The 15,864-nt window shown below is 40.0% G+C and overlaps 2 protein-coding genes across 4 annotated transcripts; one reads left to right on the plus strand and one right to left on the minus strand.

The window, feature by feature from the left end:
* Positions 1–2,294: 2,294 nt before the first annotated feature.
* On the minus strand, positions 2,295–5,278 carry LOC139821093 (actin-related protein 2-like). 3 transcript variants are annotated; one of them, XR_011734178.1, is made up of 5 exons: positions 4,985–5,275; positions 3,907–4,905; positions 3,469–3,828; positions 3,097–3,375; positions 2,295–2,995 (listed from the first exon to the last, which is right to left on the minus strand). XR_011734178.1 is itself a non-coding variant. In XM_071791861.1 (5 exons), the coding sequence occupies exons 2-4, from the start codon at positions 4,198–4,200 to the stop codon at positions 3,154–3,156; spliced, it is 876 nt and encodes a 291-aa protein (XP_071647962.1). In that variant the 5' UTR covers positions 4,201–4,905; positions 4,985–5,278; the 3' UTR covers positions 2,295–3,050; positions 3,142–3,153. The 3 variants fall into 3 exon arrangements, 2 of the variants coding, with proteins under 2 accessions (XP_071647962.1, XP_071647961.1); XM_071791861.1 differs by having other exon boundaries at positions 2,295–3,050; positions 3,142–3,375; positions 4,985–5,278; XM_071791860.1 differs by having other exon boundaries at positions 2,295–3,375; positions 4,985–5,276.
* A 1,127-nt stretch (positions 5,279–6,405) lies between these two features.
* LOC139820869 (uncharacterized) lies at positions 6,406–14,449 on the plus strand. Its single transcript, XM_071791455.1, has 3 exons — positions 6,406–6,624; positions 6,804–7,423; positions 7,758–14,449. Exons 1-3 carry the CDS (start codon positions 6,406–6,408, stop codon positions 8,275–8,277), a joined length of 1,359 nt encoding a protein of 452 aa, XP_071647556.1. The 3' UTR covers positions 8,278–14,449.
* Positions 14,450–15,864: the final 1,415 nt, after the last annotated feature.

The following is a 15,864-nucleotide window of genomic DNA, read 5'->3' on the forward strand; positions in this document are numbered from 1 at the left end:
CCTGCTCTTCACCCTGCACAGCTGGGGTATATCTTTACAAACTTAATTAGCAACTATCGCTTATAGCTACATCAGGCTTATTAGCCTGTATATTTATTTATTTCAGTATAAAATAATTTTTAAAACGTTTATATTAATTCTGATTGCAGACGGACCTTCGGGAACACTAGCGCCTTCTTCTTTTAACATGAACTAAAAATCTATATTTCGGCTAATTACCGAGTTTATAAATATTTAATTAAAATTATCTGGGTGACTCACAAACCTTTTTAATCACACTTCATAACTCTTCATACAAAATACAAACGATTCCGTATAAAAACTTTTATTAATTTATCTATTTCGGCTAAATGCATGGTGTAAAAATAATTAATTAATTACAATTAAACGGATGACTCACAAACCTTTTCAATTGCACTTCAAAAGTCTTCATACGAAATACAAACGATTTCATATGGTAGATTCTTTCCCGGACATTCATTTCCGGTCAAATACATACGAATGTAAGGCATGATCGTAAGGATATATTTCCGGTGAAGTAGGTCGTAAGTGAGGTTGTAAGTAAGAGAGTTTATTTCAGACTCGTCTACAATGGCCGTAGCAGTAGAGCTGTAAGACCATAAAAGGCAGCTGTAAGAATCTATTGAAAATAAAGTAGGTTGTAAGCATCTAAGTAAGGTCGTATGGCGAAATGAAAATTTTTCATTTCTTGCGTTCTACGTTCTACGTCGGACCAATCAACAAAGCAGTATACTAGTGTCTTCTTGGTCAAACACAAATGTACGTTGACCAGTGCTGCCGCTTTCACAGTTTTTCTCCCAAATTTCAAGAAAAAAGATTATTCTATACATGACATCGCGCTCTATTTTATCGTTATACATCAATCTTAAAATGCAGATTTAGATTTCTCCTAAAAATTATCGGAATTTCGAGAAATCCAGGATATACCACGAGTTAAAAGGCACGAGAATTGTTGACAATTCGCGGTTTCAAACCGTGTCATTTTGCCATTCATGCGTAAACCACGTATCTGTCATAATTTCACTATTGCATACATTGTATTTACTAATTGTATAGCACGTTATCGTTGTGCATATATTGCCGAGCGTATAATTTTTTGATATTATGTATGAAGGATTTTGACGTTAATTGGCACTCATTTCGCACTGGTGTCGTTGCATTGAGGCGATATGCGCGTCGACCATAGCGAAACTCGTTCGCGCACCTGTGCGCACATGAACCCATTGCGTATCTGGAATCCCGTTTGGGCGTAACGCGTTAAGGTCACCCGTGACTATATTAACATCTCGGGGTACGTCCGTTATATTGATTGCGAGAACACAAGATATACCTGGCCTGAAACCACGCGCGCGCACATGATGGCTCACGGCGCGGCCGGAGAGGTAGCAAGCGCGGATTCCGCTGTAGCGTGCAAGCGGAAGCCTTCATCATGATTATCATCATATCTCCGCTAGACATCAAAGACTTATCTTTCCGCCTGTCTCAGTTTCTCTCTCTTTCTCTCTCTCTCTCGCTCTTAACGTCCCATTCGCTCTCGTTGCAATTTCTCTCAGGCAATTAAATTTATTGGCGGGAAATATTCAACGCGGCCAGCGATATGTGTGCTCAGCGCCACGTCAAATACAATTTATATATTGTATAGATTACATTTATACACACAAGTCAATATTTAAAAAAATTTGAATACTCAAAAATGGATTTAGAAGAATTAAGTTATGTAACTCTTTTTATGTTAATGTGGCATTAAAATATAATGTTTCAAGTTGCAAATTATCAGAGGAAAACCCGGCGTTGGTGGGTGAGACTTTAAAAAACTTGACTTACGCGTTATGGTTTTTACCCCTCCATATGTAACTATTAAGAATTAATAGAAGCGTTTTATTTTAAGTATTAAAAGTCACTCTAAATTATAGAAAAAGTTTTATTTTAAGTATTATAGTTACTCTAAATTATGGAAAACGTTTTATTTTAATACATATTCTTTTACTTTATATTTCTTCTACTTAATAATTGTGAAAGATTTTCATTGATAGACGTATAAGCCAGGATATTACAATTTTTCTTTTCTAAACTTTAATACTAGTTTTTTATGTACTTTAGTACAATTATGATCAACTTTTACCAAAGTTTAAACTATATGTTGAAGCAATTTATGTAGTAAATGTATGTAAAATATATATTTTTAATAATAAATTAACAAATCTGTTTCAAATAAAAATATTTTATTTTTGCCTATTTTCTATATATGTATAGAAATTTATACATCGAAGAAATTGTTTTTACAATTTCAATTGTATTTACATCTTTTTAAGAGAATGGTATGACAAATACAAGGAAATAGGAATGAAGTTTTTTCATCAGGTATCACGTAAGTAACAATAAAACTTAATCGATATGTTGACCATTTACCTGAGAGCTATAAATACACATTAAATGCAACATTGTTTTCATACCTAATTGACGAAAGTATTTCAATCGAAAACTATCCGAAATATGACGAATTTATTAAATTAATATTTAATGTTCACATTCAATATTTTACTGGAACCATGATACTCGACTGTACCTTCTTCGAAATCCTTTATCTTTTGTCGTACTTATTTGAAATTATATCACGTTTAATCAAAGAGTACATTAGTTTACTAGAGTATCAAACAGCTAGTAAGTCTTTTAAAGTACTTCTTTTAAAGTACCATTTTACAATTACATAACAAATTATAAAATTGCGGCGCAAGTCTAACTCTCAAGAACGTTTTTTTTTAGGTATAAAAAACATTCGATTGCTCATTAAAAATTTTGTAGCCTACATTACTATGACTTTCCTTATGATTCGTAAGAGCCTAATTTCTTTTTAATACACTAAGACCCTTCTCTTCGTATTCCTCCCGCGTTATCCACACGGAATCACGGTCTTTCGTTATTTCCGCTAATACAGCACCATCCATGAAAACCATGTCCTTACGCCGAGGTGAGTCTTTAATTTTTATTTTAAATTTTTATTAAAAAAATTTAGTACGTAGTACAGGAATCTGCAGTATACATGTATATTAGTACTATTAATTATGATACACTTACACTCAATTCAGTGATATCATTCTTTAATACTCTTTGAAGATAAACCTGCTACATTTCTCATTCAAGCCTCGATGGAAGCCCCGGATACATTGTACTACCGTCGCTCAGAACGATGTGGTTGTATAGCTCGCTTCTGATATTGATATCAGCCGCTTGAATTATGCTAAATACCAGCTCGGCTATTCCTTGCGCCTCGACATTAATCAAATGAGGCTGAAAGAGCGCTTCCGGTGCCGCAAATCTCTCCCCGCCCACTTCGATCACACGCCCGTCAGGAAGCTAAAATATTCACAACGATTTGTATATCTTAGTAAAAATTACTTGAATATTAATAAAATTACAGTATACGCATAATAATAATATTTTACTTACGGTATAGGATTCTACTAATACAGTGGTTTCAAGAGCCAACTTCTCTTCCGTTTCTATGTTGTAACTGATGTAACATAGTTTCTCCTTCAACATTCGTACCGTCTCAAAATCGGCCGAGTGATTGAACGCGTAGCCGCGCAGCAACAGCAATTTAATTAGATACATCGTAATATCGCGTCCGGCTATATCCAACCGTCTGGTCAAATGTGACAGAGCGTACTCCTCGAACACGGGGCAAATGTGCGTGACACCATCGCCGGAATCCACAACGACGCCGCTGATCAATTCCTGAGCGTATAATGTCAGTACTGCCTGAATCGCGATGTACATCCCAGCGAAACCGTACTTCTCGAACATCACCTGAAATAACATCGTGCTCATTAAGGTTTTTAATTCGTATGAGTTAAGTTAAACTTTTACCGGATTGTGCAATGTTACCTCTATCATGCTTCCGGCTGCTCGACGAACGCCTGATTCTCTTCCTCGTCGTGGAAGCGCACCGATTCTGGTTTCACGACCTCGACATCGACGTGTGGAGACACGGTGGCCGTACGGTTCCTCAATCAGGAAATAATGTTTGCTCTCGGCCGCTATGAATTGCGCGTTAACGTCGACGGGATCCTGCCGGCGGTCCAGGACGATCCTCTTGATCGTCTTCGGTTGGGTGACGACGTTCTCGGTTTCCTCGACGGCTTCGTCGTCGGTGCTGCTCAAGCAGATCCTCAGCGCCATATTGCAGCAAGCGCTCGCTGCTTACGTGCGCTTAGCTAAGCAGAGGTTCGGCAAAACCCAGCCATTAAGCAAGTGGGTTGATGTAGGATTCCTTAAATGCTCTTTCAAATTGCCAGGGTGCTTAAGCACTGCCAGTAGGTGACAGAAAGTTCTTTTAGATAATTGCGTAAGCCCAAAGAAAGAGCTCCAGCTCTATTAGGTCCTACTCTTGATAATTCTTTAAAGTATTCTTCAGCTCCTATATTATGCCAACGATCTTCAAAACTTCTTCCTTCATCGTTATCTACATAAAGATGTTCAGGCTGAGAATATCGGCCATTATTATTAGTACTCATGGCAAAATTATGTAAACAAATAAGTGCTTTACAAATTTGTTCTGCATTCTGTACTGAGCAACTCAGCTTTCTATGTAGGATCCTCCAACGAGAGGCAAGTATGCCAAAAGTGTTCTCTATACACAAACGTGCTCGACTTAACCGGTAGTTAAATATTTGTTCCTCATCTGTCATCCTCTTCACTCTCCCCTTTGGGAATGGACGCATTAAATATGGCTTTAAAGGGAACGCCTCGTCAGCCACTATAACATATAAGGAAATGGAATATCTCTTTGTGGCAAAGGCGTAGGTTCTGGTAAATCTGCTGCATTGCTTTCTAAGTCAGCAGCCAAGTTTGTCTGACTCCATATGCCACCATCACTTATTGAACCTACAAAGGAATCATTCTTGTTATTAACCAGGATATTATATCTTATGTATATAAATTTATGGATACAAGATATATTTACCATATTGACCAATATCAACCCATGTAAATTTGTAATTGGCGTCACACAGTACCATAAAAACTATGCTAAAATAGCCTTTGTAATTATAAAATTAAGACCGTGAGCATGGCGGTGCTTGTATTTCCATATGGCGACCGTCAAGTGCTCCTACACAATTTGAAAACTGTCACTTAAGGAAAAACTCCTCGCTTATCTTTTTCCATTTCTCAGCATTCAATACAGACAAAACAATAGGTTGAAGAACCAGCCATATAGCATGATACACTTCTGGTACAATTTTGTATACTGTTGATCTTCCTACACGATACTCCAAATGCTTCGTTACCACACTATCACCTTGGGCAAGATACCTACAAAAGGAAAAAACTTAAAAAATGTGAATTAAGACCAGATAGCACTATCATCAATTGTAGTTATTTACGTCAAGGTTATGGCTAATCTTGTATCTGGTGACAAAGGTTTTCGCATGCTGCGTTTTCTAAGATAGGGTGTTACTAGCTCCAATAAAGTTCTGTATTGTTCCGGGCAAAGCCGTGTGTACGTGAAAAATTCTTCATGATCATTTGATTTTATTTCGCGAAATAGGTTATTCAGGAAACCCTGTTGTCGTTTCCTTCTATTAACAGGTCTCACCCACCAACGGCAGTTCCATTTCCTGGGATTCATGGAAGCAGAGGACTGTTGCTTTATCCTCCACCGAGGCAGAGAATATGGCGCTAACGGAGGGAGCCAAGGAATCGATTCATTGGACAGCTATTCTCAACGAACTAGGATTCGAGGAGTTAACCGACATCGAGGTGTTAAGCGATAACTTCGGCGCATTGAGACTTGCAGACAATCCAGTTTTTCATGCGCGTAGCAAACATATCGCTATTCGCCACCACTTTATCCGAGAGACCCTGAAGGACAAACGCCTACGCGTTGAACACGTTTCTACAGACGATAACGTGGCTGACATGTTTACGAAGAGCATACCAAGACCAAAATTCGAGAAGTGCATCGCTTTATCCGGGATGGAGCAGATTGCTACTCTTCAATAAGGATCATCCGTTCTCGCATCGAGGGGAAGTGTTGGATAGAACGATCTCCGCTGTTACCCTAACAGCGTGCGCTGTGAGCTCGATTAACCGGATGTTACCGACTGTGTCGTTCCGGTCACGACGCTCGCGCTCTTACTTACTTTTCTCACTCTCTCGCGTCACTCGATCGTAACAAACGTACATGTCTCTTGCCTTCGCTCACGACGTACGGTGATTGTGTATCTGAAATATATTCTCATTCTGACTTCATATCGTTGTCGTGTTCGTGCATTCTCTTTTTGCGTCGCTGCCCTAATTCCCCGTCACCTCCAACAACTCTTTCTTGAGTTGTAATTTTTTTTGTCTTGAATATTTCTTTTGTTTATATTCCATTTTATCAGTATGTTGCGTTTGGCAAAGAGGCGCAGTCGCAAGCCATATCATTTACTATCTGCAGTCCATTGTCGTCGTTTGGAAAAATTAGAAAGAGCTGCACGTAATGAATACGAATGTTTACAACAGCAGAATTTAGATGTTGCTAATGCTAGAGCCGATTCAGACTTTGTTGACGAAGGTCAAATTCTTGCAGAATGCAGTCAGACTGAGGAAGATGAAATTTCTGTATGTTCTGATGCATCAGCTAATGATGTGCAATTTGCTTATAATGAGGTCGATGAAGTATTAAGTTCTTCAAACGATACTGAATCCATTTCAGATTATGATGATGCGGTGGATATTGAACCTCGAGATACTATTGATAATTTTCAAGAACGCCTTGCTGAAGTCTTCGTACGCAGTGATATGTCTCATTCGCAAATGCTGTTTTACAGGTTGTTCGAACACATTCTTGTTTATCTACATTGCCAAAGGATAGTAGAACGCTTTTAAAGACTCCACGTACCGCACATCCCACACTTAACATTGCAGGGGGTGAATATTTCCATTTAGGATTTGAGACAGGAATTCTTTCCATTCTTCAACAAACCTTTCCGGAACTGATTCCACTTGACACTTTGATGGTAGATTTTAGCACAGATGGTGCAACATTAGATGGACAGGGCAAAATTCAAATGTGGCCAATACAAATTAGGATTGCAAATATTCGTCGAAGTAAACCAGAAATTGTAGGCGTCTGGCAAGGATCATCAAAACCAAGTAATGCGCAGGAATTATTCCAATATTTTGTGGATGAAGTTCAGGATGTATTAAATCGTGGAGTTATTTTTGATAATCCATTGAAAGTAATTGAATTGAGATGTTTTATAACTGATTCTCCTGCGCAAGCTTTTGTATTGGGTCATAAAGGCCATGGCAGTATATGGTTTAAAATGTTGGATTCGGGGAAATTAGCTTCGTCGTGGAGTAGTAACTTATCGTGGTATTCAACACAGGCCCCGTATAGACGAAGAGTACAGACAGCGCATTGATGGAGAACATCATACAGATTATGATTCTGCTCTGCTTACTTTAGGGATAGGGTTGGTAACTCAAACGCTCTTCGACTTGATGCACACTGTTTTTTTTTGTGTTGTTCCAAAAACAAATAGTGTTTTTGTTGATGGAAAATATAATCCAAATTTAAAACTTTTAGCCAGATTACTTAAAATTATTACTACACGTCTACAGCAAGTTAAGAATTACTGCCCTAAGAAATTTTCACGAAAACCGCAATTAATGAAAAAATATGAAGGGTTTAAAGCTACGGAAAATCCTCAACTTCTTTTGTATACTGCCCCAGTTTATTATTGACTTATAAATCCTGCTGCATATAAACATTTTCTTCTATTACATTCTGCCATTCGAATTCTGGTTAGTTCTTCCTTATCAGAAGACCGTCTTGATTTTGCACACACAGCAATAAACATTTTTATAAATAGAGCAGAAAATATATATGGTCCAGAATTTCTTTCTTACATTACTCATTATCTTTTACATCTCGTAGATGACGCGAGACGCTTTGGCTCATTGAATGAATTGTCCATGTTTCCATATAAAAATAATATGACATATTTCCGCAAAGCTTGCCGAAAGCCTCATCAACATTTGCAGCAAATCGTAAATAGGCGACTTAAAAAGTTACAAGTTACACAAAACATCGTACATGTAACTGAGGAAGTGGTACGTTCCAGTAGACCCTGGGTTAGTCCTGTAGTTTTTGATACTCCCCTAGATAGTCGTCAATTTCAGATCTTAGACACAGGAAAATTTCGTATATCGGTGAAGAATCAGGATAATACGGTAATATTACATAATTCAAAGGTTTGTCTTGTTTAGAGCATCATTCTCTCGCGTGAGCATTATCAGTTGGCGGTTAAAGAGTTTTGCAGAGTTGAAGATTTTTTCGATGTTGGTTTGCCATCGTCATCAGTAGGTGTCTTTTGATGATCATTATTATCTAATAAAGTCAATGTAATAGATCTGAATGAAGTGGAGAGTAAATGTTTTTGTATGCTTTATTGGCACACTGAAGGGCATATAGATCCTATTGTTGACGTCTGGATAGTTGCAGTCATTCTACATACTAGGATTAAGATGCCTTCATTAGGTGAGTTCTCTCAAATTATTATTTAGATGAGTCAACGAGGAAGAGGAAGAGGAGCGAAAAAGACGTACAAACATCAAATTGCAATCGCTGAATGCGGATATTGCAAAATATCGCACATCCCGTTCTCAGGAAGGCGGAAAGAACGCACAAGAACACAGGGCACAAAACGTCGCAACTACACAAAGACAAACAGCACCATTACAGCAACATTCACAATCCCCAGCATCATCATCCCTGCATGCTCCATCATCATGATCATTCTCACCTGTACAATCACATGAACACATGCCCCCTTTATCAGCACCATTACAGCATGGACTCATCTCATCACACTCACCTTCACCAGTTACAAAATCATTTACACGAAATATTCATCCACTATCAAAACCACCACCACAACATAAACAAACATCATCACGCTTTCCTTCACCAGCTACAAAATCATTCACACGAAATATTCATCCATCATCAAAACTACCATCCCAACATAAACGAACATCACGCTGTCCTTCACCAGCTAGAAAATTAACACAAAATAGTCATCCATCATCAAAACTACCATCACAACATAAACAAATATCATCACGCTCTTCTTCACCAGCCACAAAATCATTCACACAAAACAGTCATACACTATCAAAACCACCACAGTCATCACCACAACATAAACAAACATTATCACGACCATCACCAGCCAGACAAGGATATAAAGAAGAGTGGACAAAAGACGGGGAAACATCTTCTGATATAATACGATCTGTACAGTAAATTTCAAAAAAAATTACAACAATAGTCATCTACTATGTGCATGAATAAAGACTGAACGGGGGGGGGGGGTGTCAGTCCCCCGGAGGCGAGATGTGCGAAATGTTGCTTGAAGGACCAGAGGGAGGTAATTATAATCCCCTCACGACTAATGTAACGCGAAGGCAAGATGCTGTTGTGAGCGCACAACGAATTAGAGATTAAGTATTGCACTTGGCAACTCCGAGTTGCCTCCTATCGGAAATATGACCCTAGCGACGAAGACCGCTGACGCGAAGACCTGCACAAGTTTCGGCGGGAATGACCATTTATGGGTATTCCGGACATTACCTGCCCGTTAGACCTTTGATCCCGGTATCAAAAACGCTGACAACTAAGTCAGCAATACCGAGCGAATAAAGAGCCCGCCTTTCCGACAAGCGGTGGGCAGTCGTCAGCTAGCAACAATACGGAAACGTGCGTCTATTGAACAAAAGCTTTTTCAGTTACGCGAATACCGAAGTAGAAAAAAAGGGAACTGTAGTAAAATTGAATAAGGGAAATATATTTTAGTTATTTTACACATTGTGACTCATTTGTTCTCCGACCCGAAATCCTAGAACCTTGTGCCGGAATTGCGGCACAACAATGCGCATGCAGCAAATAAAGCGAAAAGCGAAAAGCGACTCACCGGGATGCGCCGGTCGCCTGGACTCCACCGGGCCTCGTCCTGTCCGTAGGCCTCGTGGCCGCTCAGATGGCCTCGTCTGGTTCAGCATGCAGCGAAGGCGGAAGTTAAGGCAAGGCAGGCACGTGCAAGCAGGTGAAAGCAAGCAAGCAAGCAATAGTCGAGAGCAGGCGAGAGGTCGTGGTCATGCGGCCGGGCGATCCTCCAGATCCCCTTTTGTGTGCCGTAAGACGGCTTGACGAAGTGTGTGTGTGTGTGTGTGTGTGTGTGTGTGTGGGTGGGTGGGGGTGTGGGTGTGGGTGTGGGTGTGGGTGTGGGTGTGGGTGTGGGTGTGTATGTGTGTGTGTGTGTGTGTGTGTGGGTGTGTGTGTGCCGTAAGACGGCTTGACGGTGAGTTGTGTGCCGTAAGTCGGCTTGACTGTGAGTGCCCGCGGTCCTGGAAAATGTCCGCGGGCGAGTAGTTGCTCCCTTTTCGGGGGGAGTGGATACCGTCGGCGAATGGGCGATAACAGCACCGACAGGTGAGTCGCATGATTTTACTGCTCGCGATTTGCCGACGTTTCGCGCAAAGTTATAAAAGAAAGAAACTAGTCTACGTACTACTAAATATATGTATATACATTATGTACACGGCACGGCACTGTCGCAACCACCGAAACCGACATATACTTACGATAATTATGCGCAGGAATTAAAAGAAAAATTAAGAGCGACACAACGAGTTGCAAAGGAACATTTGCGAAACGAAAAAACTAAGGCCAAGGAGACTACAATAAGAAAATGAAAGAAATCAATTTCCGAATAGGAGACAAAGTTCTGTTGACGACGAGACAATGCGCAGAGGAAGATCGAAAAAATTAGAATTTCCGTGGATAGGACCGTACGAAATAATCGAAAAACATTCAGATGTCAATTATACGATCAAAAAGGGACGAAAAACTACGCGAGTACACGTAAACCGACTAAAGCCCTTTATAGAACAATAAAAGCAAAAGAACGAAAATAGGCAATAAAAAGTAGGCGATAGTAATAAACAATAAGAAAAGTAGAATAACGAAAAATAAAATAATCAGCACTTACCAATAATCAAACACGTTGGACTAACTTCACCACCCTCCGGTCAGTGGTGACATCCATAGAAACCTGCAGGGGCAGGATAGGCACCTACGTGCCAGGGCGGCCTGTCTCCTCATAGGCGGGGGCGGGGGTGGGGCGACAAAGGCCCCGCACCAAAACTAGAACGCATTTTACCAGGCGCGGCACGCACGTTAACGGCGCCCGCACGCGCTGCTCTTAGCCAATACGTGCGCCAGCACGCATCGCACGTTGACGGAGGAAAATAGCGGTCACACCGTATGCACCTCATTTTACAAATTAGTGCAAACAAATAATGTGCTCAGATCTAAGCTTCAAGAACGACTAAACGCGCAAAGGAATAATTCAAAAAGACGGTATAACGAAGCCAAGATAAAAATTCGGAGAAAAGTAACTTGAGTCCTTATCTTACAGGACGCTGATCGTCGCGTCGTTCAGCACTTCGCAAAAAAAGCAAAACCCGGCACAGCACCATCGTACAACAATTCAGCAACGAGCCGGGACTATACTTTGAAAGAACCGGACAATTACAACAGGTAGAAGCTACATGGAAATTAGCGATTAAAATCGACGTAGCAGCCCTAGGAAACCGATATCACCAACTTCAAGAATTTTTGCAGCAAACCGAGGAATTATGCGAAAGGATACTCGCAATGGACACGCAGCAGATGTGTAAAAATATTCTCCATTCGATAGAGAAAGATAACGTAAAATTAACGCAATTATTAATGCGATTACAAACTATATATAAAACAAACGATAACAAACGTGGTTTAATAGATGCGATCGGCACGATCAACAAAACGCTGTTCGGTACTATGGATGCCGACGACGCACAACACATACATGAGCAGCTTGAACTGATACAAAATCAGCAACAGACTCTACGGCACACCGCGAAAAATCAATTAAAGGTGATAAATGCCACAATAGGTCACATGGAGGCCTTAGAAAAATCGTTATATCATAACGAACAACTACTGACGAACGTCACGAAACAAATACAGCAGAAAATAGCCAAGTTCGCCAGAAGAGAAGAAATAGACGAACAGTTATTAATAATAACTACAATTACAGAAGATCTAATAGAAGACGTGAAAGATACAATAAATTACCTCACATATTTGCGAGAAGGAATCATACTCACTCGTTTATTACCGATAGAAAATATAGTAACAGAATTAAAAGAGGCAACGTCACAATTGACTCGAGGATCTCATTTCTCATTTAAAGTTAGAAAATTGGAACAATATACAGAGTTACGTAGAAATTAACGCGTATTACGAGAGCCCGAATATTTACACAATAATTAAATTTCCCGTGGTAGCATACCCCGTGTATGAAATAATAAAAACGACACTATTACCTGTCTATAACCACGCGAATATTTTTACATTTTTAAGAATTACTCACAACATCTTAGCAATAGATAAAGAAAATCATAATTATATAACGTTAGAGGAGCGTGATTTAAGTGATTGTAAACGAAACGGAATAAAATATATATGTAACCGAAACTACCCGGTATACTTTATAAAAGCCGATGCACCATGCGAGATGCAAGTTTATGTAAAAGCGCCAAGATATGTAAATATCTGTGAAAAACGTCAAATATTGTCAAACGTAACTTTATGGATAACCTTAATCGAACCACAAACGTGGCTGTTCTTAACGCCAAAAAATAAAAGCTAACTGTACAATGTAATGATCAGGCGGAACAAAAAATCGAAATAGAGCGAACAGGAAAAATAAGTATAAATAAAAATTGTAAAATAACTACGCCCGACATTATTATAAAAACAAAAAGACAAACGAATATGAAACAAATACAAATGCATTTAGCAGATTTTAATTTAACACTAACAAGCGAAAATAAAAATACTAAGAACCAAGCGAAAAAAGAAATTAGAATGGAGCCTGTAACTATAGAAATCCTAACAAACTAATGGAATTAAGTTTAGACATAAACGAAATAAATAAAGAATTGGATAAACCCCAAGATAGCATAATAAAAAATCCTTATGTCATATATCTCGTAGGATCGACCCTAACGATTGTAATTATTTTAAGCGTAATAGGAATATGTATCCACGTAACAAAAAGAAACAAGAAACAAGCGAGCGCCCGACCGCACATACAGAACGATCCAACGATGATGTATTAGAAAATTGTAACAAAAACCACAGACCGTAGTTTCCTTCTTTCAGAGGGGGAGGAATGTTGAGGCCTCAAATTAATATTACAAAATAGGATTAAGAAACATTATTATTTAAAAAAATGTATCAAACAGAGTATTATAAGAAACGGTATTATTATAAACGCCCACGAGACAAAAAAAATTAAAACAATGAGTTGCGCGATCGGCCTACATCCGGTCGGGCAACTCAGTGAAATCGAAGGACGAACGAGCGAACAAAATGGAACGAGAGAAGAAGACGAGCAGGGCAATCAGAGTCTGGAACCAGGGGGAGTAACGGGTATTTCACGCGAATAACCATTGTAACGCAGAGTAGTTATTAAAGTTATCTTTTATTGAAAAGGGACGTTTAAATCAATCCATTCTGCCTCCTCCGTGGACTAAAAGAATCCTAGTGTCCCTCCGCCAAAAGGGGCACAACAAGTCCACAGTGTGACATATTGTCGTAATAGACTCTTATAATGTTTGATATCATTGACTCGGGAACTGCAAAAAGTAAGTTGTCTGAATATTTTCGAAATACTAATCCATTAACAAGAGCGAATTTTTCATCATCTTGTGTTTCAAGCTTTTCAATGATTAATTTATATTTAGGATCTTGCAGTTGTCTGAACTGAAGTTTTTTAGTTAAGAAAAAAAGAATCAATAGAAGAGATAACGCGACTGAGCGCATCTACATGTATCATTTTTTTTCCTTCACGGTGTTTAGTATCGAAATCGTAATTTTGTAATTTTAATGTCCATCTAACGATACGTGGATTGAGCTGTGTTTTTCTCATTGCGAATACTAAAGCATTACAATCGGTAACTACTGTAAATTATATACCTGATAGATAAATATGGAATCTATCGATGGATCACACGATAACAAGCATTTCTAGTTCAAATCTATGGTAATTTTGATTCTGCTTTGTTTGTTGATTGACTAAAGAAAGCTGCCCATTGGCCCGTGTCTTGTTTCTGTAAACAAATACGTGTGTAATTCCGTAAGCAAACTTAGATTGTAAATCCTTAAAACTGGATAAGTAACAAGCCGACTCTTAAGAGTATTAAAAGCTGTTATACAATTATTATCAAAGTTGAAATCTGAATTTTTCCGCAATAAGTTTTGTAAAGGTTTAGTTATCATAGCGTAATTATTAATAAATTTCCGGAAGTAATTTGTCAACCCTAAAAATCTTCGAAATTCTACTAACTTACATGGTTGAAGAAAATTTTGTACTGCCTCTACGTGGCGAGGACTTAAGATAATAATTTGATCAGATTTAGTGGAATTTGGATGAACTTTAAGTAAATAGAAACTGTCTTTTAGGTCTATAAGCGTAACAACCGTTTTACCATGTAATTGTGATAAATGGTCTTCGATTAAAGAAAAAAGGTGTTCGAGAGCACGCGGTAGCGCGAGATAGCGCGAGGTAATAGACAACCACAAGAAAAGAAACAGCAAGTACAGGAAAATAAAGTTTATAATATCAAATATGTACAAGTATTTACATAAGTCTTTTTTAGGCAAAATGCCGTGAACGGTAGCGCGCACTGAAGTGAGCACGGCAAAAGCGGCGAAAAGCAAGCAAGTGCGGATTGAAAGGTGAAAAGCGGTATAAGGCGGTATACTAGCGGTCGTATAGGTTGTGACGTGGCAGTTTCGCTGCACCGTTGCAGCGCCCCGCCGCGCCGCCGTCACAAGGCGCAGGTTTCGCGACCTTTTATGTCCGAGGACGGTTCAATGAATCGCTGCGAGATCTCCAGGGGGCCTATTCTAATCGCGTTGCGTTATGCTAATCCCTTTTTTTTATTTTTGTATCATTTGCGCGGCGCCTCACCGATCCGAAAACCGGAGTTCCTGAGACGATGCTGAGAATCAAGGAAAAACGGAGTCGACGACAAGGACAGAGGCGAGAAATCAGACGACGGCAAGCCAATTTCGATGATGCTCGCGCGCCGCCGAGCGCAGGGGAGCGCGAGAGGATACGCGCGCGGCGCGTGACATAGCGACGGGCGGATCCGTACAGGCAGGGCCCCGGGACGCCGGGGCACAAATTAGCTCACCTGCCCTCCTTACGCTACTGACCGGATTCCGGGATGGATGGCCACCATCCCCGGACCGAAGAGGAGAAACACGGAGACAATCACGTCCCGTCCGCTGCCGGGAAGAATCCCGGAAAATCACCGCGCGAACGAAGGGCCGTCGAGCGCCCTGCGAAAAGCCGTGGCTAACGGCCCTGTGCGAGGAGACACCGCGAGCCTGCGAGCTCATCCCCTATTGGTCCGCGCGATAGCGTCGCGGGGTCGCGTACGCCCGGGGTGGGGTACGTTATCGATTCCGCCATCGAGCGAAATTTCGGGAGTATTCTTGAGCCGTTCTCGATCGCCGACGCACGTAACTTCGCCTTCTGCCGTGTATAATTAAGTCGCATTTGGAAGCGTGTACGGTAAATATCCCGTTTAGGGGACCCACCTCCGATGGCCTTGACCTTCACATATGTTGTCAAGGTCACCCTCCTGAGTGACCTTTAGAAGGTTTTAGTCGGGGGTCGCTTTTAATTAAAAAGTTATAAATAAAAAAAGTTTCGAAAATATAGCAGTTATTTT

This window comes from Temnothorax longispinosus, chromosome 10 (genome assembly GCF_030848805.1).
Source record: "Temnothorax longispinosus isolate EJ_2023e chromosome 10, Tlon_JGU_v1, whole genome shotgun sequence".
Lineage (NCBI taxonomy): Eukaryota > Metazoa > Arthropoda > Insecta > Hymenoptera > Formicidae > Temnothorax > Temnothorax longispinosus.